The 24,817-nt window shown below is 41.1% G+C and overlaps 1 protein-coding gene across 6 annotated transcripts in view; it reads right to left on the reverse strand.

Annotated features, from left to right (window-relative positions):
- Nucleotides 1-24,817, reverse strand: part of CFAP46 (cilia and flagella associated protein 46) — an 84,066-nt gene that overhangs the window by 51,417 nt on the left and 7,832 nt on the right. For all 6 annotated transcript variants that reach the window (XM_060274836.1, XM_060274838.1, XM_060274837.1 and 3 more), the window contains 13 exons: nucleotides 23,424-23,588; nucleotides 21,180-21,303; nucleotides 18,681-18,775; nucleotides 17,523-17,624; nucleotides 16,525-16,624; nucleotides 14,696-14,794; nucleotides 13,811-14,001; nucleotides 12,930-13,158; nucleotides 11,715-11,835; nucleotides 7,524-7,647; nucleotides 6,677-6,804; nucleotides 5,488-5,639; nucleotides 1,885-2,024 (listed from right to left, as the gene is read on the reverse strand). In XM_060274836.1, the coding sequence (XP_060130819.1) occupies nucleotides 1,885-2,024; nucleotides 5,488-5,639; nucleotides 6,677-6,804; nucleotides 7,524-7,647; nucleotides 11,715-11,835; nucleotides 12,930-13,158; nucleotides 13,811-14,001; nucleotides 14,696-14,794; nucleotides 16,525-16,624; nucleotides 17,523-17,624; nucleotides 18,681-18,775; nucleotides 21,180-21,303; nucleotides 23,424-23,588 (1,770 nt within the window). The remainder of the gene's footprint in view (nucleotides 1-1,884; nucleotides 2,025-5,487; nucleotides 5,640-6,676; nucleotides 6,805-7,523; nucleotides 7,648-11,714; nucleotides 11,836-12,929; nucleotides 13,159-13,810; nucleotides 14,002-14,695; nucleotides 14,795-16,524; nucleotides 16,625-17,522; nucleotides 17,625-18,680; nucleotides 18,776-21,179; nucleotides 21,304-23,423; nucleotides 23,589-24,817) is intronic.

Consider the following 24,817-nt stretch of genomic DNA (forward strand, 5'->3'; position numbering starts at 1 on the left):
TAAGGAGTACCAGCCCTCAAGTCTCCCAAACACTATTATTGCCAAATGCTACCATTAAAATATAGTTCAATCCTCAGACTTTCTCTTTGCTTTTCTGTTTTACTAAGACCAAAGTAATCCAGGGTCATGAATACACTCATGCCCCTTAAATGCACATATTCATATATACATGCATAATTGCCAACACAACCTTCATATAGAAATACAAAGAGTATTCTGACTTCCCAAGGATTGAAAAGGCAGAGTTGTGTCAAAATGTGGAAACCTATGGTTTTCCCAGATCCAACCGCTGCCTTAATTTTCTAAAAGTCCATTCCATCCACACATCCCACAACTGAAGTTATATTCCGCCCTACATGAGAAAGGTTTTCTCTAAGGAGCAAAGAGTAGTCTTGGTGGATTTTCAATAGGAAACAAGATTGGGGCAAGCATGTGATTACCCTTATTACCAAAGTGCAGTCCCATTGGCCTTTTACAAAAATGGGAAGAGATGAGAACTTGATCAAACTATATTCCCCCATCCTAAATGTTACATATTCTAGGAAAGTCTAGTCTAAACTGGCCCAAGTTAATGTGCAGTAAAATAGATATTTGACCACAGTCCCCTTGCATATATTTTCACCAACCATTCTGACCAGGAGGAGTTGTGCATTTGGTCTGGAAATTTTGGAGCCCCAAGCTTAATGCAGCATCAGCTTTTACAGTTTGATAGTAGAACCATGAGGCAACAAGGTATGTATGAGAAATAAAACAACGGAACAACCATTGTCAAAGGGAATGAAGATGGAAATAATTAAGGATGAATAATTCCCCACTAGATACTTCATTGGTGCAATGCTTTCTTAAGCCACATACAGATTTCTAATTATTTTAATGCGGGCCTGCTGCTTTTCAGCTGCAGGATTCTGTCTAACTTATCTACAGTGACAGGGTCCCTCCAGGACATGAAAGATCAGTGAACCACTCTGCCTCGCTTTTCTGGAAAGCTGAAATATGCAGCCATGTAGCTTCAAGCAGCATTTCCAGTAGCAGCAGCAGTTCATATTGTCATGCCCCATGCATCATATGTCATGCTTATTTAACAAATTTATGTCTTCTTGCCTCCAAGTTGGACTGAAGCCTTTGCCTCTTTTTTTTTTAAATTAAACATGAGATATCTGTTTCAAGCGTCTGTTTCAAGTATTTATTTGGCACTGCATATAAAACCAGCTGACCCCAATCGCCTAATATTTTTTAATCCCAGGCAGTTGTGGTGTCCATTTATTCATATACCCTAGTTAGCCAGGCTCCGTGGGGAGGGGGACTCTGTGGCTGGGCATGCAATATACATTTTTGTACACATTACTTGGCTGGACAAGTGCACCTCAAATTTCAAAGTATGGCTATGTTTCATAGAATCATAGAATTGTAGAGTTGGAAGGGGCCATGAGGGTCATCACGTCCCACGCCCTGCAATGCAGAGTTTTTTTGTCCGACGTGGGGCTCGAACCCACAACCCTGGGATTAAGAGCTGTACTTATAAATATAATTATGGTAAATCTACTGGAGAGTCAACTTTTACTGGACAGATTTGGGTGTCAACAATAAGCTGAGAGATGTGCTACCCTCAAAGTATATTCTTGCCAATATTCTTGCCAATATTAATTACTGTGAAAAATGCAGGGGTGGAAGAATGACTTCACAGACATTTCGTTAGATGCCAAAATTCAAATTTTGCATTTCAGAGTTTAGTCAACTGCACAAAAATTTAAAAGATGAGCACTAGAGAGTCACTTAAAGATCACATTCGCAATTCAAAAATTTGTTTACGTATTTAACTGCTCTAAGGGTTAATTGCAGTGAGAGCATGAGAAAAGCAGGTATCAGTTCTTCAGATCAAACCACCTGTACGTCTTCCATTCGGATTCATGCTCAGTTTGTGCTTTGTGCATAGCATGTCCTGCAGAGTGCAAGCTTGTATCTACAGGGACAACTGCGTGATCATTCAGCTGGACACCTTCCATTCTTAATAACTGAATAGTAGCCTAAAAGAGGAGGCACAAGAGGAAAAACAGAAAACAAGGCATTGATAAGCATATGCGGCATCAAAATTATACATCTTCTAAAACATAAGTTACTGTGGCTTGGAGGGCAAAGGCGTCTGGTCCATCTAGCTCAGTATTGTCTTCTTTACTGACCAGCAGTACCTCTCCATAATCAAGGACAAAAGTGGTAAGGACCTAACAGAAGCAGAAGACATCAAGAAGAGGTGGCAAGAATACACAGAGGAATTATACCAGAAAGATATGGAGGTCTCGTACACCCCAGGTAGTGTGGTTGCTGACCTTGAGCCAGACATCTTGGAGAGTGAAGTCAAATGGGCCTTAGAAAGCACTGCTAATAACAAAGCCAGTGGAAGTGATGATATTCCAGCTGAACTATTTAAAATTTTAAAAGATGATGCTGTTAAGGTGCTACACCCAATATGCCAGCAAGTTTGGAAAACTCAGCAATGGCCAGAGGATTGGAGAAGATCAGTCTACATCCCAATTCCAAAGAAGGGCAGTGCCAAAGAATGCTCCAACTACCGCACAATTGCGCTCATTTCACACGCTAGCAAGGTTATGCTTAAAATTCTACAAGGCAGGCTTAGGCAGTATGTGGACCGAGAACTCCCAGAAGTGCAAGCTGGATTTCGAAAGGGCAGAGGAACCAGAGACCAAATAGCAAACATGCACTGGATTATGGAGAAAGCTAGAGAGTTCCAGAAAAACGTCTACTTCTGCTTCATTGACTATGCAAAAGCCTTTGACTGTGTCGACCACAGCAAACTATGGCAAGTTCTTAAAGAAATGGGAGTGCCTGATCACCTAATCTGTCTCCTGAGAAATCTCTATGTGGGACAAGAAGCTACAGTTAGAACTGGATATGGAACAACTGATTGGTTCAAAATTGGGAAAGGAGTACGACAAGGTTGTATATTGTCTCCCTGCTTATTTAACTTATATGCAGAATTCATCATGCGAAAGGCTGGACTAGATGAATCCCAAGCAGGAATTAAGATTGCCGGAAGAAATATCAACAACCTCAGATATGCAGATGACACAACCTTGATGGCAGAAAGTGAGGAGGAATTAAAGAACCTTTTAATGAGGGTGAAAGAGGAGAGCGCAAAATATGGTCTGAAGCTCAACATCAAAAAAACCAAGATCATGGCCACTGGTCCCATCACCTCCTGGCAAATAGAAGGGGAAGAAATGGAGGCAGTGAGAGATTTTACTTTCTTGGGCTCCTTGATCACTGCAGATGGTGACAGCAGTCACGAAATTAAAAGACGCCTGCTTCTTGGGAGAAAAGCAATGACAAACCTAGACAGCATCTTAAAAAGCAGAGACATCACCTTGCCGACAAAGGTCCGTATAGTTAAAGCTATGGTTTTCCCAGTAGTGATGTATGGAAGTGAGAGCTGGACCATAAAGAAGGCTGATCGCCGAAGAATTGATGCTTTTGAATTATGGTGCTGGAGGAGACTCTTGAGAGTCCCATGGACTGCTAGAAGATCAAACCTATCCATTCTTAAGGAAATCAGCCCTGAGTGCTCCCTGGAAGGACAGATCGTGAAGCTGAGGCTCCAATACTTTGGCCACCTCATGAGAAGAGAAGAATCCTTGGAAAAGACCCTGATGTTGGGAAAGATTGAGGGCACTAGGAGAAGGGGACGACAGAAGACAAGATGGTTGGACAGTGTTCTCGAAGCTACGAACATGAGTTTGACCAAACTACGGGAGGCAGTGCAAGACAGGAGTGCCTGGCGTGCTATGGTCCATGGGGTCATGAAGAGTCGGACACGACTAAACGACTAAACAACAACAAGTACCTCTCCAGGGTTCAAGTGCCAGCTTGCCCCTGTGACCCTGGGTGCTCGGGGCTGTGGGTGCCATGCAGTGGGCATGGCCTTGGCATTGAAATTTGTGGGTGCCCAGCCCCTTCATGGGGAATTTTGTGGGTGCTCGGGCACCCCGGGAGTTGCCACCTATGCTCCACGTTTTCAGGGGATTGAACCTGGGCAAAGTAGATGCTTTGCCCCTGAGCTACAGTTATTCTCCTTACAGGAGAGGGAAGAAAGGGACCATGCCAGCCAAACACTAATATGCAGGTTTCTCCACATGTCAAGCAATCCGTCTTTCAATAATCCATCACACTGGGAAAAAAAGGCAAAGCTTATCTGAGGAGGAAGAGGAGGAGAGCCGGGAGAAACATTCTGCTGTGTCAGGCGGGAGGAAAAAACTGAGGGGAGCGTGCCTGCCTCCCACAATTCTTCGCTCCTATCTGCGATCATGTGATGAGAATAAACCCACACCATTGGCCCGACATCCCACGAGGTAAATTATCAAACTCTGAAGAACAATATTTAGTACAGTGGTACCTCGCAAGACGAATGCCCTGCAAGACGATTTTTTCGCAAGACGAATGCGTCTTGCGAATCGTGGTTTCCCATAGGAAAGCATTGAAATTTAATTAATGCGTTCCTATGGGCAAAAAAAGAAATTTCAATGCATTCCTATGGGAAACTGCGATTCGCAAGACGATTTTTTCACAAAATGAATTAAATTCGTCTTGCGAGGCACCACTGTAGTTGTAGCATCCTTTTAACCCTGTACTTTTAGAGAAATTCCATCCTCTGGATCTTTTAATGTGGTAGCACCCACACTTTGGAAATCCCTGCCTAATGACACAGTGCAGGTGCCTTCATTGTATTCTTTTAAGTGTCTGCTAAAAGCATTTTTGTGTTGGCAAGCCTATCCAGACATGTAGACTGTTGACATATGTTTTAATCTAATTTTTACCGTATCATTAATTTAATTATTTTAAAATCTTTTAAATAGCTGCTTTTAACATTGTGGTGTGGTTGTTGTTGTTGTTTTAACTGATAATTGTTTTGTGCTATTCTTTTTGTAAACCACTTTGATGTTTTATTACAATTAAGTGGTATATAAATCTTTTGAAACAAATGAAACAAAAGATATAAATATAGGCATTTCCTTTTTGCGGTCAAATCAATGATAATACTATTGGTACTGCTTACATAAAGTTGAAAAGGAATCTTTCAATATACCAGTACTCATCAGAAGACGTGTGGAGGAGCCAATATTCCCACTAAAAATTATTAATATCGCTGAGCCTGCATTAAGCATACCAACATACATATTCTGACATTCCATGTTTCCAGAGAAGGCGAGAATAGTGATTAGAAGAAACCCTGTGACAGTTTAAGTGCAAGAAACCCAATTAAATAGTGTGTGGATTTCAGAGCTCTACTCATATAAGAGATAAACAGCATAAGCACTTGCATTAGACAACATTTTTATGGCCCTTTCTCTCGTAAATAAGCAGCTATCAGTAGCAAGCTTGCATAAGTGGATATCACTGCCTTATTAGCATTGCATATCTGAAACCAAGGGCAGAAAGAGAGAGATAATTATTTTGATCACTGTGCAATTTACTAACCTCTGCATTAATGAATCTTACTTCTGCTATAGTTCTTAATAAATCTCTTTCTAAAGAGAAGCATTTGGTGGGTGAAGCTACCGGTAATTCTTTTTGCACACTTGCTTCCTGTTCCTCATCTGCCATAATAATACTTGCTCTTTTCTTGAATACTAAGAAAAAGAAATAATGTGCATTATTTTAACAACTTTTGTATGCAGGCATGTGTTTATGTAAACTTTTAAAATGATAAAGCCCTCCTTTCCAGTTATAAATTTGTTGTTGTTTTTTCAATTAACCATGCAATTCAAATTTCCTTTGAATTCTTTGTTGTTAGAAATACTATGCTGACATACACTATTATTACATTACATTTTGTATCTGTTGGGGTATATAATTTAAGTACAGATACAGATTACAATATGGTAGCTATGACCTGAAATGGCAAATTCTGGTATCTGAGGCATGGGAGCAGATACGTCTGGCTCAGGGTGCAGGGTCCAAAGCAAGCATGCAGGTGAAGGGAGAAGCTGAACTTCAAGAGGTTATTTTGGAGCTGATCTGGCCCTCAATTCCCCCGCCCCCCCGACACCAAGACCCCACTAATGTTGACAGCATCAGCAAATTAAAAATGACACAGCTCTGGGGTAGAAGAAGCCCAGTGCCCTGACTGGGTTGCAAATTGCCCCCTCCCTCCTCATCAATCATTTGATGAGCAAAGGTGATAATCCCCTTTCCAGATTATCTACATTTGGACCTTGAGCCAAAAAAAAATGTTAGCCATTCTGCTCATTCTGGCTTACTGTTACATCACATGTGGGTATTGACTTGCGCAAATGCCCTTCTATGTTGCTTTGAGAATTTGAACAGGTCAGAAACAGGTCTCTGCTTAAAAAAAGAAAGAAAACGCATTTGCATTTTCTTGATGCCACCTAATAAAATACTATACATACCCCGTTTCCCCTATTTTAAGACGTAGTCATAAAATAAGCCATAGCAGGATCTTTAAGCATTCAAGGAATATAAGCCATACCCCGAAAATAAGACATAGTGATAGGCACAGCAGCAATGCCGGCCGCGGCAGGAGGAGGAGGAGGAAAAAAAACAAGACATCCCCTGAAAATAAGCCATAGTGGTTTTTTTTTTTGAGGAAAAATAAATATAAGACAGTGTCTTATTTTCGGAGAAACATGGTAATACAATGACTTACACTTCTTGCGTTTTGACACCTTCGCTTGATTGTCATCATACAAGAGGCAGAATCTACATGCAGCCCGACACACATCCCACACACATTGTTTCCGTGCTGTTTTTGCAATTTCTGACCACAGTCTGATTCTGCACCAATTAAAAGATCCGAAGAAGAAGAAGAAGAAGAAGAAGAAGAAGAAGAAGAAGAAGAAGAAGAAGAAGAAGAAGAAGAAGAAGAAGAGTAGTAGTTTGGATTTGATATCCTGCTTTATCACTACCCTAAGGAGTCTCAAAGCGACTAACAATCTCCTTTCTCTTCCTCCCCCACAACAAACACTCTGTGAGGTGGGTGGGGCTGAGAGACTTCAGAGAAGTGTGACTAGCCCAAGGTCACCCAGCAGCTGCATGTGGAGGAGCGGAGATGCAAACCCTGTCCCCCAGATTACGAGTCTACCGCTCTTAACCACTACACCACACTGTAGTTTTGTTCAATAACACAACACAACACAAAAACAAAACAAAACCCTAGGAAAAAAAGACTGCACAAGCAAATCCAGGAATACATACTCATTTATAGGATGCGGAAACTTAGTCCTAAAAAAGATGAAAAGGTGTTCCCCTAGCCACAATGACATTAGAACACAATCCATCCCAAACTATGCGCTACTGTTTTCAAGCGGAGAATTAAGCATGATAATGATCAAATCAGGATAGTCTGTCCTTATTAGAATGCAGGAGTTTTGTGTATTCTGATACAGAATTTCCTGATTTGATTACTGACTGGTGGCTGTAGTGAGCAGGGACACAGTCCCCAATTCAAAGACTTTACTATAAAAAAATCAAACAGAAAACCTTTTCATTGTTACCTCTCTTTTTCATTTTCGCGTCCTATTCTCTTCAAATGCCCATCTGCTTTCTCCACATTTCTGGAGTGGTGCTCTGCTTTTGCACAGAGATAGCCAATTGGACCCTTACTTTTACTTGAAGCAACTAATAGAAAAGGAGAAAAATGCAGACAGGTTTGTACTATACTCATGATATTACTACCACAGCAATTTCAAAATCTGATTGCTAGGATGATTTAGTCACTGAATGAACAACTGCAGGATAAACATACTATAAATGCTATCAGGCTAATTCAACAACAGCAAACCAGTTCAGACATGACCCCAATGGCTGAAAGATAAAGATTCCTATGAAAGATATTAAAGCATCTTCAAGTCTTCGACATGCTACTGTTGACTTGAGGAAATATAAACCTGGACGGAAAATATTTTATAACACATCCTAGCCGCATAATGTATGCAAATGTAACATTAACACTGTTTTTCCATAGAAGCTGACACTGCAGTGTGTTAAATCAAACAAACCCTGGGTTTTAAACTAACAAAAGACAGACAAATAGGAAAAGAGGAGGGGAAGTAGTTACAATCCCCCCAAAAATTGACAAAGAAAGGAAGTTATACTGACAGAGACAAGATACAACAGGAAAATGAACTGAGCCCTCAGGTATAAAATGACTCCAGCAATACCAATATGTCAAACAAGGATTATTTCAGTAGTGTAATGACAAAGTAATCATGGTTTTATAAGCATACTACATAAGGCTTTCCTACAAATATAACAAGGTTGGCAATGAATAACATCCCATTATCGTCCTTGACATAATCACGACAGAAAAAGCTTTAATATGGCCCTCAAGCAATAACTCTAAACATGAACATAGAAATTTTATTTTTAAAACATTTATGGACCAGGAGGCATCATGGAACTGATAGTATTTACTAGAGCTCTTTTAACACAATCCTACACTCACCTTCTGAGAAGAAATTCCACTTTAGTCACTGAGCTTCACTCTCAGACAAGTGAACATAGAATTGTATCCCTTACTAATAATCTTTGAAAAGTTTAATATGTTTTTGCATCAATGGACACACAAGATCACATCATATCATATCATATCTTAAGTACCCATTCTTAGTGCAGAAATTCTAATTGCAAAACAAACGTATCGTCTCCTTTCAATTGATATTTTATGAAAAGTGCCTAAGCATTTGTTTGTTTATTTATTAAAGTTAAAGCCTAATTCCCGCTATTTGAGGAGTACTGAAAATAATGCTATGTGAGCGCTTTACTTAGCATACATATGCCGAGTGGGGGAAAAACCTTGCAGGATCAGACCAAGAGTTTGTCTAGTCCAACAGTGGCCATGGGAAACTGCATGTTGCATCACACAGAATTACTCTCCCAATGTAAAATATACAGCCCTCTGGATATTTGGGGTTGTGCAGGTGCTCTACAAAAGATCCCAAGTGTTTCCTCCAGCACCAGCATTGATATGAATGTTCACAAAGAAGGCCTTGGTTATGAGACAACTAGAGGCAGAAAATTTCCAGAATGTTTTTCTTGAGAAAGTAGCTCAAGGAACTTACGGAGGTAGGAACCTATGTTAACTCTAAACTGACTTCTTCTCAGACACCCGTAATCTCTATTTGCTGATTATTGTGAACAACTCAATGGGAGCACAGAGAAATCCTAGCAAGTCAAAAGTCTGGCCTACCCAAACAAAACATCCTTATAGGGAAAAGACCCACTGCTTTCAGTAAGATTTATTCAAATAAATTGTCTCACATTGATGTACTTTTGATTTAAATCTACTTAACGGTGGCTGTCTGGCACTGAATATGAAGAGGCTCTGTTTTGCCTTGGTCAGGCCACTCCTGGAGTACTGTGTCCAGTTCTGGGCACCACAATTTAAGGAGGATATTGATAAGCTGGAATGTGAGCAGAAGACAGTGACCAATATGATCAAGGATCTGGAAACCAAGCCTTATAAGGACTGGTTGAGAGATATGGATATGTTTAGCCTGGAGAAGAGCAAACTGAGCGGGGATATAACAGCCATCTTTGAATATCTGAAGGGTTATATAACATGGAAGATGGAACACACTTGTTTTCTGCTGCTCCAGATGGTAGGACCAAAACCAATGGATCCAAATTACAAGAAGGGAGATTCCAACTAAACATCAGGAAGAACCTTCTGATGGTAAGAGCTGTTTGACAGTAGAACAGACTACCTCAGAAGGGTGTGGACTTGCCTTCATTGGATATTTTGAAAGAGAAGATGGCTGGCCATCTGTCAGGGATTCTTTAGCTGTGAATCCTGCATTGCAGGGGGCTTCAACAAGATGACCCCTGGGGTCCCTTCCAACTCTACAATTCTATGTATCTATGAAAGAGCAAGAAGTCAGGCAGGTCACCCATAAGGTATACAACACTTAAACTTATATGTTTTAAAGGAAACTGATTGTTTAGAAAGGCAGTAAGTGTTCTGCTATGTGATGTCGAAAGTCTTGAGAACCGACATTTCACTGGGAACTGGTGTTTACTTCAATTAAAACTTATCTTTAATTTATGTCAAAAGCCTATTAAATGTTAACTGGAAAGCTTTTGATCACTCAAGACTTTGTCTGAGGGATCACAGTTTTTGCTTCAGGACTGATTTACTAAAAACAGTTTCTAGGGATTATTTTTTTAAAAAAACAGACTTGATCCAACATCCAAATTTGGCTGGTGTCAGTCTTAAGATATTTTCATATCTAAGTAGAAAAATTAAAATGTAGTTTCCTTACTCTGGGCTAGAGCTGATTTGTTCAATCAATGACAGGTTGGAGGCAGGAGAATGGCAACCACTCCGGGATCTGTCACCCAAAATGGAGTGCCTCACATTGTTTTAAAGCACATTTCCCCTAAAGATGGAGATGTGAAGACTATTAAAGTCACATTTTCCCAGCAGCTCAAGGTTAGGCCTTTGCCCTTGTTATCCTTACAAGAACATAATTTAGGCTAAGAGCGTGACTGGCCCAGGGTCATGTTTGACTAGAGTTTGAACTCAAGTTTCTTTGGTCCTAACAATCTATCTCCTACAGGATTTCCCAAACTTGGGTTCTCAGCAGTTTTTGGACTACAACTCTCATCACCCTGAGCTAGCAGGACCAATAGTTAGGGATGATGAGAATTGTAGTCCAAAAACAGCTGGAGACCCAAGTTTGGGAAACCCTGATCTACTACATCATGCAACACAACACACCTGTTAAGATGGTATGAGTATCATCATATTATGCACTGCACTTTTACCTTGTATTTCCCCCTAACATTCACGTTAAATAATAATCACATTGAATGCACACCCCAGCCCAGCAGAAGGTGAAGCCAAGTAGGATTTGTGGACAGTAAGCCAAATAATGTCCTTTTCTATATAGGGGTGAAGCTGTCGGCATCCTCAGGGGTCAAGATGCCAGCTGGCTAGCCCCCAGCTGGATCATGCCCTTCCAGCCAGCACACTGGACAATCCCCCGACCCCTGGTGCGACATAAATCAGCGACCCAGACTTCAAAGCCTGGGCACACTGTATTAACAGAGCCAACGGCACAAACAGAAGGGTGTGAGGCTTGTGGAAAACATACTAGCAAGCTACATATTTATTACTCATAAATCAAAACAGAGAAACATGTCGTCTCTCTCTTTCCGTCTCCTCCGAGAGAGAGTCAAAAGCAAAACAATACACGACGGAAGTTCCCAGCAGACTGTGCTGGAATGTAAACAGACATGTGACATGTAACAATCTCACACACCTGCTCCTTAAGGTGGAATGGAAAATTCCAACAGAAGCATGGCCAACAGTATGAAATGTAGTCAACTGGTAAATATGGCTACTGTACTTTGTACTTATTGCTAAAGCTAAGGAGCTACTGGATTTTCATTTTGAAGTTCACTAGAAACCTTCTCAATGTGAGTTGAGCTGCAGCACTTAAAATGAAACGTGTGCTAGTTACACACTTTGCTAGCCAGAGGCAAGGACCTGCCATGAATAAAGGGTAGGAAGGGTAGGAAACAGCCACTACAATGAACGGAGCGCTTATAGACGCAGAATCCACGAAGTTTACACATTTCATTAAACTCTACTCCTCCCGGCTCTGTATTTGACCGCTGAAATCCAATTCTGTAGGTTAGGAAAAATATCATCAACACAAGCTTCATCAGATAGATTATAATACCTTTAACTTCATTTTCACTATCAAGGATGATCTGAAATGCATCAGGAGCTAGTGCATGGCCAGCATTCACCAACAGAGACCGTTTTTTCCTCACACTAGCCTTTTGAGTCCCCTTTTTAGCCTAAATAAAGGAAATCATTTGTTATTACACAGGTAGGAGCAACGAAAAAATGTGGCGGCCTATCCCCGTCCCCTGAGAGAAGTCAGCCACCCTCTCCTCCAAAATACATCGTTCCATTGTCCCTTCCCTCAGTTTTCTTTTCTGGCTGACACTGAAATTTCTGTGGCTACTATATATGCTCACTCCTCAGTAAATTGTTTGTGGGTAGGAATGCGGATTTCCCCTTAGGATTACTTTAAAACAATTTTTTAATGTCTGCAAAATTTAGCATTCCCCTCAGCATACTGATACCTCCCATCTTGGCATTCACCACCTCAGCAATTCGACAGAGGCTCACAAACCCCTATTTTATAAATGCAACTGCTAAATTTATTATGTATGCTTTTTCTGGGGCCTCTTTTAAACAATATCTCTCTTCACACCCATTCTCACTCCGGAATTGCTGCCAGAGAGACTGCATTAGTGTCTTATGTAGCTTTGGATATAACGATTTTCTATATTATTTTGCATTTCAGTTGCATTTTTCTCATTTATTGTAAGCCACCCAGAGTACATTAATGTTATGTGAAAACATACAAATGGATAAAATAAAATAATCATGGCTCTTTACTATTAATTAGTATTTCTGGAAAATCCTAAAAAGTGTTGAAATTATAATAATTGATGGGAGTGAGGAAATACAAACCAAATTTATTCATTTAGCATCTATCTCCCAACATTGAGCATAACCCTTTATTTTAATAAAAAAATTCCTTCAGTAGCACCTTAAAGACCAACTAGAGTATCTGACGAAGTGTGCATGCACACGAAAGCTCATACCAAAATAAAAACTTAGTTGGTCTTTAAGGTGCTACTGAAGGAATTTTTTTATTTTGCTTCGACTCAGACCAACACGGCTACCTACCTTTATTTTAATATACCCTAGATTTTCAATAGGTTGCTTTGTTATGAAGAAAAATCAACTACTTATTCTCAGTCAAATCTGCACCTGCTTTTTATTTGTTTTAGAGACACACACACAGAGGCATGAGTATTTAGTTTATAGATAGATTATATTAATACTGATATACTTGAATAACTTCACCATCAGTTACCTGTTCAATCATCAAGCTTGCTTGGTCTTCTAGACGCTCCAGGGGCTGGTATAACATTGTATTTACGCTAAGCCGTTTGAAAGCCATTTTAAGGTATTCATGATACAGCCCCTTGTTATCAAGATAAATCGCCTTCTGCAAATGTTCCATGGCAGCCTCTATTCTGTCTCCATTTTCTTCAATGTGGGCAATTTCCATATGAACTTGGCAACGTAACAAAATCAACATGCTAGAAAACATAACCATATTCAATAAAACTATGAAGAGGTGCTTTCTTCTTATGTGGTGCATCTGTATTACAATAATGATTTATTTGGATGAAAAAAACCTTTTCCTTTTCCACTTGCAGTAAATCTGGCAAAGAGAGAGTCATATAAATATGTATAATGATCATAACTGGCTGTTGAAGGGCAATGACAGAACAATTTTCAAAGGATTCATGTATATGACTTAATCTACAGCATAAAATATTATCTTACAGTGAAGCACCTGTGGCGTTATTACAGTCACATAGGAAGACTAGAACACTGAGAAGCTTTAGCTCAGTAGTAAAGCCATGGGTTGTTTGGATATGCGCCAGATATCTGGTTAAAAGGATCTCTATAGAAAGACTGGGAAAAACTGCTGCCTGGAGAGCTAATGTCTGAATCAGTAAAAGGCAGCTCCTTGATACATCAGATGTTGATACAAAAGGTATCAGATCCCGTAAAACAGGTTTCCTTAAACTCGGCCCTCAAGATGTTTTTGGCCTACAACTCCCATGATCCCTAGCTAGCAGGACCAGGGGTCAGGGATGATGGGCATTGTAGTCTCAAAATATCTGTAGGGCTGAGTTTGAGGAAGCGTAAAACAACAAACAACACATATCAAAACCCATTTACCTGTCAATTTTCTCTAGGATTTCAGCAATAGCTAGCAATGGTCTTCGGACATGCTGTTGCAAGTTGTGCTGCAGTAATGGTAAGCAGGTATTCCACAGGGTAGCACATACTGCCTGAATAACGTTAGGGTCCTTCAGCCGAATGGCACGATTCAAAATTAGGTCAAGTTTCTGTATTGTTTTCAGCTGAGCCTACAAGTATAAACATACATTTTGCATTGATTATAGAAACAATGTTTCCTGAACTTAATCGGCAGACTAGAGGAAAGCCTGGACAGCATGTTGATAGCATCTCCCAAGAACACAAAACTGTTTTCCCATTCATAATTTGTACCATCTTATTGGTAGTGGATGCTTACTCCTTTCTGAGTGGGTGCCTGTCAAGGTCCCTTGCGCTCGGCCGCCATCCCTGGGCAGTGAGAAGAGAGTGAACATGGTCAGGCAGCCATTAGGGGATTTCCCCCTGGCCGCCGGGACATCTGGCTCGAGTTCCCGCTGGCTGCTGCATCTCAAATGGGCCAATCGGTGGCCTCTCCTGGCAGGGTGTGTGTGTGCCTCACAGGCTGAAAGTGCATTGGCTACATGTGTGTCCTTGCAGCCGACAAGGCATAAAAGCCAGCAGCACTGTCCTGCAGTAGTCATATACTGATTATGAGGCATAGCACATGAGTTACAGAAATTTGTCTTGCAATTTTCTACGACAACAGTTATTGACCGGCAGGCCACTCTCTTCCCTCCAGCTTAGGGCACACTTCCCTATCTTTCCTCTGTACTATGTTTAATGATTTGGGGAAATGACACAGAAGGAAAGGGGGGGGAAACCCAAATCCTATGTGGAAGGGGCAGATTTCTCTTCAAAGCAGTGTCAATTAAAGAACAAACATACCTCAACAACACTTTTAGCATAAGTTGCAATTTTAGGCCCAAGCTTCTGGACTTTGCAATCACATTCCAAGCAGTCCAATTCAATTTCTCTTGCTGGATCCTATTAATATAAGCATATTTTTCACCCAGAAATGCACATGCCCGTGATTAATCTCTGATGCAGCCGGACGTTTCATTACAGTGTTGCGCATTTGTGCTTGTTGACCAAGGGTGCTACAAGCACTCGGCAGTGTCACGCGACTTCTAGAAGCACAGCTGTGTTTGTCTACTGCAGTAAATGCCACAACGAGCCTTATGGCACCTTAAAAACAAACTGATCCATTATGGCATAAGCTTTCATGGACTAGAATCCACTTTATCAGAAGCACAAAGCGTTATCTTCAGTTGGAATTGTTTCTGCCTTATACTGTACACACAATTATAGTACAGTACATGCATTGTGGCGAAGCCATCCTCCTAACATCGGCATTCTTGCTTTTTACCTGGTCAGGGCAAGGGAAGCTACGAACATGAGTTTGAACCAAACATGTTCTCGAAGCTACGAACATGAGTTTGACCAAACTGCGGGAGGCAGTGCAAGACAGGAGTGCCTGGCGTGCTATGGTCCATGGGGTCACGAAGAGTCGGACACGACTAAACGACTAAACAACAACAAGGGCAAGGGAAGGTGAGGTTCGAGTGGCAGAGGACACTTGGGTTGGACTATTGTGCAGATAGATAATTTTAGACTGCCATCTAACCTGCTGCTACATCCCTGAAATCTCAAAGAGCCTTTGATCTGTGCTGATGTAATAATAATAATAATAATAATAATAATAATAATAATAATAATAATATATTACTTATACCCCACCCATCTGGCTGGACTTCCCCTGCTTCCAACAAACATTAAAATACATCAAATATCACAGATTAAAAACTTCCCTAAACAAGGCTGCCTTTAGGTATTTTCTAAATGTCAGGTAGTTGTCAGGTATCTCTCTGACCTCTGATGGGAGGGTGTTCCACAGGGCGGGTACCACTACCGTTTGTATGATAACAAGGATGTGGGAAACTCCCTGTGCTGATATGCATTATTGGTGTATCAATACTTAACATTTAATATAAACAGTACAAAGGGGATAGATTAAGAATCTACAAAAACAAGTGGATGTCCCTCTTTCCACCCTGTATAATATCAGCACCATTGGCTTTGCGGGGAGGTAGGAACATACTGTTTGTTGTGGCTAAATAGAATTATTTTGTATGACAGGAGTTGTGAAAATTAACCACATTGGAATGTATCCAGCTAAGTTATTTCAGAGCTGTTGTTTAGTCGTTTAGTCGTGTCTGACTTTTCGTGACCCCATGGACCAGAGCATGCCAGGCACTCCTGTCTTCCACTGCCTCCCGCAGTTTGGTCAAACTCATGTTAGTAACTTTGAGAACACTGTCCAACCATCTCATGTTCAGAGTAGACTCACGGAAATTAACAAGTATCACCCACTTAAGTCCATTAATTTGGTCTACTCAGAGCATAACTTAGTTGGAAACAACCCATCATTTCCATCACAAACACAGCTGAGGATAATGGCCCACTGGGCCAAACAGGATAGCCAGCTTTTGCGAAACCTTCTCAATTTTAAATGTATATATACAGCAAAGTACTAATTTATTTCCAATGATACATTCTCTCCTTACTTTTTTGTGATTAATTGTTTTTTAGGGAACAATGACTTTAATTGTCTCTGATAATAGCTATAGGACTGGAATCTTTTCCTCTTTGTTCAGCTTGACACTCATACATGTATAAAAAAGAATGATAGAACAAAGTAATTTCCTGACACTCACGGTAATCTTATATTTGAACAGGTCACTTAAACATAAAGACGCAATAGGTATACAATTTAGTTTCAAGCAAAGTCGAGCCAATTCCAGCAGCAAGGAAATTCTGGAAAAGTAGAAAATAAAACCAATTAGGATAGAAGTAGTGTTGGTAAAGAAATCACTTATTGCTTATTTATTACTATAAACCTAAAATGGCAGTGTGTGAAAATCTGGCATTAAATCCCCAGCCCCCTTCATGAATATGGAAGTTTGAGCGTGCTCCGGGAAATCTCTTAATCTTAAAAAAAAGCACAATTCCACCTCCAAACAAATTATGAGAGAAACGGAGAAAATGGGCATGTAGCCCAGCAAGCCAGTTACCAGAGTCAGCTGTTTAAAAGGGAGTGGATGGATGCTGCTATGTGAAACAAGAGGTTAAGAAGAGAGCCATGGATAAAACAGCAAACCCCCATCCCCACCCCAAATACAGTGGAAGGAACATAAAGGGAAATGTAATGAATTACTTAAGAAGACGGAACATTTTCTGAAATACAGTAATGGGAGCAGAGTACTCTATTGGGTTCTACTGTGATCTCTCAATGCACATATGGTTATGCGCATGGGAAACTCTGCACTTGTTGTTTCCATATTCAATTCTCCCTCCCAACCCAGGACTCCAGCTGTGACTTTGTTTGAGCTTGAAGTAAACTCCAAGGTTGGACTTGAGTTGGGCAGGGAAGGGAGGAAAACACAAGCACACAGGCCTTCTGCTCTGGGTAATGGCTAGCATATGCCAAGGAGGGAGAGAGTTGCATGAACCCTCATCACAACAACTTCATTGGTGCTGGGAGGGATTGTGTCCCAAGGACAAATCACAAAAAATCTTTGGACCAATAGAGCTTTAATGTAGCATGGGAGACATTCTGTCAACTCTTATCTTCTTGGCATGGATATAAGATAAATAGCAAATGCTTACGTTTTTAAAAAGGGCTTCTAGAGTGTTGCTAACACATGGAACTTACCTATCTATGCGGATTAATTTCCTTCTAGATCCTTTCAAAATTCCGTATATTGTTTTCAACTCTGTATCAACGTCTTGAGGAATCTCATTTTTATCTAACTGCCTGCAATTATTTTATAATGCAATGATTACTAACAGAAGAACATCTCAAAACCTATTAAACAATCAACATTTCCCCCTCTAACACAAGCAGGATTTGTGAATACAGTACAGTATTGGGTGTTTTTTAAAAAATATATACCTAAAATAAATCAAAAGTTGATTGACCTGTCTTCCTCTAAGACAATAGGCCTTGGCAAGCAAAGCTACACTCCAAGCAATCTCATTTTTCACAAGAGCATGCAAAATTCCATTCCATTCAGGAAACAAGAAGAACTGAGTGTGGAGGGAAGGCTCTGAGTGCTTTATTCTTATACTGAGGATCATCACAGCAGCTATCTCAGCAAACATTTATGACTGACCCTCTATAAGACAGATCTGCAGTATGTCACTCATCTGCTCACCTAAGTTGAGTAACAATTCAGGCCAACACCTGAATAACATGCTACCCAGGACACTGCTGCTGGATGTGCCTGCAACTATTTCACAGAGAGAAAAAGGGATGGGGTTAATCCTGCAAGGCAACTGTTCCATACTTCTATGTTGAACTGCACTAGCAGTTTTTCTTCCAAACATGGCTTTCTGGATTGCAGCCCACCTCTAGAATTTGGGTGGTATCCAATGCACTTGCTACATTAGCACAAAGATTTCCATTTGAGCAGCTGAACTCCCCACCTCCTCTCCCCAGATCTTTTCTGGAAGGTTGAGAGAAAATCTGTAAGAGATTTAGGGAGCAAGCAGGAAAAAGAGAGGGGGGCAAAATTCCACTGTGTGTCCAAAATTTCCTGTGCTGATGGAATGAGTGCACTGAATATTGCCCATATGGTTTAAACCAGAGCTTTCCAAACTGTGTGTTGCGACACATCAGTGTGTAGGTGCGTCGTGTGAAAACTCCCCACGCTCCTCCTGGGTCTGGAAAAGGGCTGGTTTAACCTCCAGTTTGCTAGTAAAACTGTGTCGTGAAAAGATGCATGTCTCAAAAGTATGCCACCATCATAAAAAGTTTGGAAAGCTCTGGTTTAAACAATTGAGATTCTCATCTACATTAACTGATACTTACAACTTGATTGTTTGGATTTTATAAATAATGTTCAGATTGGCAGAACTTTCCACTTCGTCTTCTATATCTAAAGCGTCCATTAGTTTGTAACGCACCTAGAAGCAATTACAAAAGTTATACCAGCATTTAAAGCAAGGAGTAAGTCAAGAAAGATTTAAATCCTTCACAACATTTTCCTGCATGTTTAAGTTTGCAAATGATGCCATTGTCTGACATCACCACAGCAGGATCCTTAGTCTCACCAAAGACCTGAGCAACCTCAGTGGTCATGGAAGAAGAGGAGAGAAACAGGAAGCAGATCGTAGGAATAAATGGACAAGCCTCAACAGAGGGTTGTAGAAAATGGATTCCCCAAGGACCAGTATTGGGACCTGTGCTTTTTCACTTCCTCACAAATGATTTAGAGTTCAGGGTTAACTGTGAGATAACAAAGTTTGATGAAGATACCAAACTGCTCAGGGTGCTTAAAACAAAAAGGCATGTGAAGAGCTTTGAAAGGATTTCTCCAAACTGGGAGAACGGGCAGTAGAATGGCAAATGCAGTGCAAGAAAGTGTAAAGTGATGCATGTTGGCCATGGGCTGTGGGGCTGATGCAGAAAAAGCTTCTTATGTTTGAACATTAAGTCCTATACATTTATAAAGGCTTCACTTAGCACACAAAGCTCCCTTCCAGCTGGGCTCCCAAAGTGTAGGATGCTTCTCTCCACTAAAATGAGCAAGATGAATGACCCCAATTCTGGAATGTGACACTAGCAACTAAATATTAAACAATGGGTGCAAATGTGAACTTACTGAATAATCTGCTATGCTACAGAGTTTTAATTCAATCTTTCTTCTGCTTATTTTGTCTATTCCAAATTGAAGCTTTATAGCAACAAACTTTCCAACTTCCCTTTCTCATGGACTGCAGGTGTACTGGAATGCTCACTTATTATGTGGTTATTACAGAAATGATTGGTGGCACTTCTGAGAGGTATAGCTCACGAGCCATTTTAAAATTGCTTTAGTAGTTTAAGACCACTGCTAGGTTGCTTTTCTCAAAGGTACCTTTGAGCAGTGTATAATGCAAAACCTGATTTAGTTTTATCTTATGGCTTTATTAATATTACATCAGTGGGAAATTCAGTACATTTTTCATTTCATGAAATGTTATGCAAAATCCATTCCCCATTACCCCAAGATTGATCATGTGGAAAGAAACAAAAAGATGAAAAGAAATGGAACAGAAGGGTGGGGAGAATCACTGATCTTATTAGGCATCAAACGCATACATATTTGATAATGCTCGGTGATCAGATTTAGCTAGTCATTTTTCCTAGGGTGTATGCAGGGCAGAACAAACAACTGCAACAGAATTCTACCAGGCTGGTTTACTTTTAGTTGCAGAATTGAACAAAGTTTTCTAGAAAGTTGGGTAACCTGAAATGGCCTTCAGTTAAAAAAATATGGAGGGGGGAAGCGACAGCATTCAACTCATTGTTTTAAACTAATCAAGTTTATCATTAAATGCCATTTTAAAGAAATTCTATCTTGCCTCGCAAGACAGTAGGCCAGGGGTGGAGAACCTGTCGGGGTCTGACTGAAGCCCTCAAACCCTCTCCAGCTGGCCCTCAAAACTCTCTTAGGCCGCACTCCTGACTAGCCTTGCTCTGTGTACTCTTTGCATGCTTTGCCTGCCTGAAATGTGTGTCTGAATTGTGATAACGCCTCTTGATTGCCTGGATAGAGATGGGTGTCTCTGTGTTACAAAAGTAACCTATGCTTCTGACTCGATAACCACCGTTAGCATGTGTGACGGGCAGCAGAGTCAGACCAGAGTCTGGTGATGCAGTTCCTCTGAAACTCCACCAGAGCGCCGGAGCCTCTCACCGATTGGCTACAGTGTCAGTATAGCCATGGGGGGTGGGGTGGGGTGGGGTGGAAATAGCACTTTTTTTTAGGGGGGAGAATAAAAAGAGAAGTGACAGAAACTGAGTTGGGCATTTCCCCATCTATACTGGAAACCTGAATATTTATCTACCTGAAGTGCACCAACTGATTAAAAGGAGCTGTGCCTATAGTGTTGTGTTTAAGCCCGAGACATCTTAAAGTTAGTCAAAGTAAACAAGTTAACTTCTACCTCAAAGAAATCATTTCCTGACCCACTTTGTTTCATAAACCTCTTTTGTCCAATAAACTTTTCTTGTTTGTTTGTTCGACTCTGGCCTGAGACTCTAATTCATTGTTTTCTCTCACACGTCCCCACTAGATAATCCGTGGTAAATTGTAGAAATTTGTGCAATGGGTGTACCATGAGGTGGGTGCACTATATTTAATAGGGAGCAGTTAGTGGGAGTGGACTCACCACCTTATTAACTGGTGGTATTAAGTGGTGGGTCCACTACAACATGTGGTCCCCAGAAGTTTCCCCAAAGGTAATGAACCCTTGGACTGAAAAAACGTTCCCCACTGCTACAATAGGAAACCATATGATTCCTTTGTTGATTAACAGAAGTTACCATTATTGAAAATATTTGTTTATATCTCCCTGGAACATGTTCTTTAATGAACGCTGCTGCAGTTGATGAAAATTCTATAGCTTCGTGCATTCTGGAAGCATCCAGGTAACACTCAAGCAACTCTCTGCAACACAAACAAAATAATGTTTATTGTAAACACAATTGTGCAAGTCTGAGCAAGAAAGCTAACAAGCAGCCTTGATGCACTCCTCCTGTCATCGCAAATTCCCTCAATACTCCAATTTGCTTGCTGATTCTGAAATTATTCCAGCAGAATATTACATTAACAATTTATTGTAAATTAAACCCTTTGTTTAATCAATGTTGACAGTAAGGGTGAAAGTCCAATGAATGCAGACAGACTTAAGTTTAGAAACCTGAGCCAGCATTTGATTGGCTGGAACTTTTTAGCCAGTTCCATTTCTTTTCTCTTTTATTTCCCTCCAGAGGAAATGTTTTGAGCCTATGAAGAGCCATTACAATCATCTCAGAAATACCATCAGTTTTCTTTCCCTTCCATCAGTCAACACCATGTCCTCCAGTAGTTTCATTTGAAAGAGACAGTAATCTGATTGGCAATAAAAGACCAACAAGTCTCATCCGTTTAGTTCAATGAAAACTGACAAGGACAAAGGCTCCAGTGTGCAGTTGGCATCTCTGCCAAGGCAAAGCATATGTGTGTCAAGAGAAAAAGGAAGCGATGCTACAATCTAGGCATATGGAAGGAAGGAAAAGAAGCCAGAAATCAATATGAAGTTTGCAAATACACAATGAACCATGATCTCCTGCAATATGATGGACTGCTAGGATTTCCCTAAATTAAAGTAGGAAAGACCATTCTGTAATTTTCCCCAAGACTGGCTACTTCTGGATCAGCAAAAAGCAAGGGGGGGGGGACTTTAGCTGCTTGTGATCCTTAGGCGCACAAAATGAAAATGCATTAAAGCATGATCAATATACTTATTTGTTATTTATTTTGTTATTTATTACATTTGTATTTCGCAAACACCCCAATGCTACAACAATACAATTAAAACATCTAAAATACTGCGTTATGCCAATGGTGGGTGGCGTTGAGGAACGGCGGCATCCTGCCAGTCCCCCAGTCTCTCCAGTTGGGACTCCAACTGATGGGAAACATTACTGGAGTGTTTGAATCGGGTCTGGCTGCAAATTAGTCAACAGCGGCTAGGTCAAGGGGCAGGCATTCCTGGGAGTGGGCCTGATTGATCCATTGAGGACTTCACTCAGGTCCACTCCCAGAGTATCTAAAGAGTGCCGGTCCTCATACCTGGCACTTTGAATCTCCCTCCCACCCTTGCTAGAGTTAGGCTGGTTCCTGCCCATCATGGAGATAGTGTTCGTTTTCTGACTTTACTATGGGTTACGATTGTTGGCTGCATTTGATGCTCAGGAGGGATTTGTTCTTTGGGTCAATTGGCTGACCTGGGATTTTTGCCTACCTTATCGTAACAACATTAGTGGGTAAGGCATTGGGTAAAAGTCATGGTTGGAGGTTAGGTTGTAAGGCTTTGCCTGCCCTCCAAGGGAATGGGGTCCTGGTGGAGGTGCTGCTCTCTGGACATCTAGACGGGGGCTAGGGCCATAGCTCTCCTCAAAGGTGATTTTTGTGGGGAGTCCCAATTTGATGTATGTCATAGGAGTCCCTGGAAGAATCAACCAGCAGGCGGGCAGGTTGAAATGGTTATACCCAAAGCCTAAGCCTAAGCCATGTACATCTTTAACCAAAAAAGTTGTGGCCTAATTTGAACCAAATAATGTTGTCATGAGTGGTCATTTAATGGATGGGGGGGGCAGTGGGTTATGGCGTCTGGGCATGTGAGCAACGAAAAGCAAACTTCCAAAACCAACCAGCTACTCTCGCAGCTAAGAATCCCAGAGTTTCCAAGAACAATATCTTTCAGCCATCAATCATCTGGGTAAAAATGAATGTTTTTAAATTCCCATGCTGTGGGGATACCCTTCCAGCATAAATTTAGCCAGAATACTTGCTACTAATTTTCAAGAGTCACTTGAAGACCATTTGATGCTAGCAGGCCTATTCAGTTGTTTAAATTTCCTTTAGATGAGCTACTTATTTCTACAATTGTTTTGTATTGCTTTAATGGCATTTTATGTTCTTACTGTATCTGCACACGTTGCTATATACCAGCTTGGTATTATATACAAATGAGAGGTTTAGAAGCATTTTATACAGAAAGAAAGAAATAAACTTCAACTTACATCATCAGTTCTGCAGTCCAGTCCTTGTCTTGCTCAGTGGGATGTTTCAGCGCAGGCACAATCTGATAGAGGCTTGGAATAAGATAGTGGCGGAACCCAGGCTTAAGAAATGGCCTTACAATCCTCCAGTACATAACCGAAGCATTATGTATCAAAAAATAGTACCTGGAATAAAATAGAGTACACATCAGTAGGAGTTAGAAGCACTAGACATTCTATGTTTGACTCAATACCAGACATACTGGTATTATGGTGCTGGAGGAGACTCTTGAGAGTCCCATGGACTGCAAGAAGATCAAACCTATCCATTATGAAGGAAATCAGCCCTGAGTGCTCACTGGAAGGACAGATCCTGAAGCTGAAGCTCCAATACTTTGGCCACCTCATGAGAAGAGAAGACTCCCTGGAAAAGACCCTGATGTTGGGAAAGATTGAGGGCACAAGGATAAGGGGACGACAGAGGACGAGTTGGTTGGACAGTGTTCTCGAAGCCACCAACATGAGTCTGACTAAACTGCGGGAGGCAGTGGAAGACAGGAGTGCCTGGCGTGCTCTTGTCCATGGGGTCATGAAGAGTCGGACACGACTAAACGACTAAACAACAACAACAACACATTATGATTTTGTGCAGGGATGAAACGGGCTCAGGGCTTCTTTGCCCCACCAAGATTTTGTTGTCAACTTCACTGCATCGTCTATTTAATGGGTGGCCAACCTGAGGCAAGTGGCCTATGCAAGGTGGTCTGCGTGGCAGACCTGAAAGGAATATAAGGCTGGGCGGCTTCCAGCAAACTATTAAAATAAAATAATTCATAAAATATTAAAAGCTTCCGTAAACATGGCTGCCTTCAGATGTCTTCTAAAAGTTGGATAGTTGTTTATTTCTTTGACATCTGGTGGGAGGGCATTCCACAGGGAAGGCACCACTACTGAGAAGGCCGCTCTGCCTGGTTTCCTGTAACCTCAGATCTCGCACTGAGGGAACCACCAGAAGGCCCTCAAAGCTGGAACTCAGCGTCCGGATTGAATGATGGGGATGGAGACGCTCCTTCAGGTATACTGGACCAAGGCCGTTTAGGGCTTTAAAGGTCATCACCAACACTTTGAATTGTGCTTGGAAACGTACTGGGAGCCAATGTAGGTATTTCAGGACTGGTGTTATGTGGTCTCAGCAGCCACTCCCAGTCACCAGTCTAGCTGTCACATTCTGGATTAGTTGTAGTTTCCGGGTCACCTTCAAAGGTAGCCCCACCTTGATTTACAATGTTTACTCTCTAGGTCAGGCATCCCCAAACTTCGGCCCTCCAGATGTTTTGGACTACAATTCCCATCATCGCTGACCACTGGTCCTCTTAGCTAGGGATCATGGGAGTTGTAGGCCAAAACATCTGGAG

This window comes from Zootoca vivipara, chromosome 5 (assembly GCF_963506605.1).
Source record: "Zootoca vivipara chromosome 5, rZooViv1.1, whole genome shotgun sequence".
NCBI lineage: Eukaryota > Metazoa > Chordata > Lepidosauria > Squamata > Lacertidae > Zootoca > Zootoca vivipara.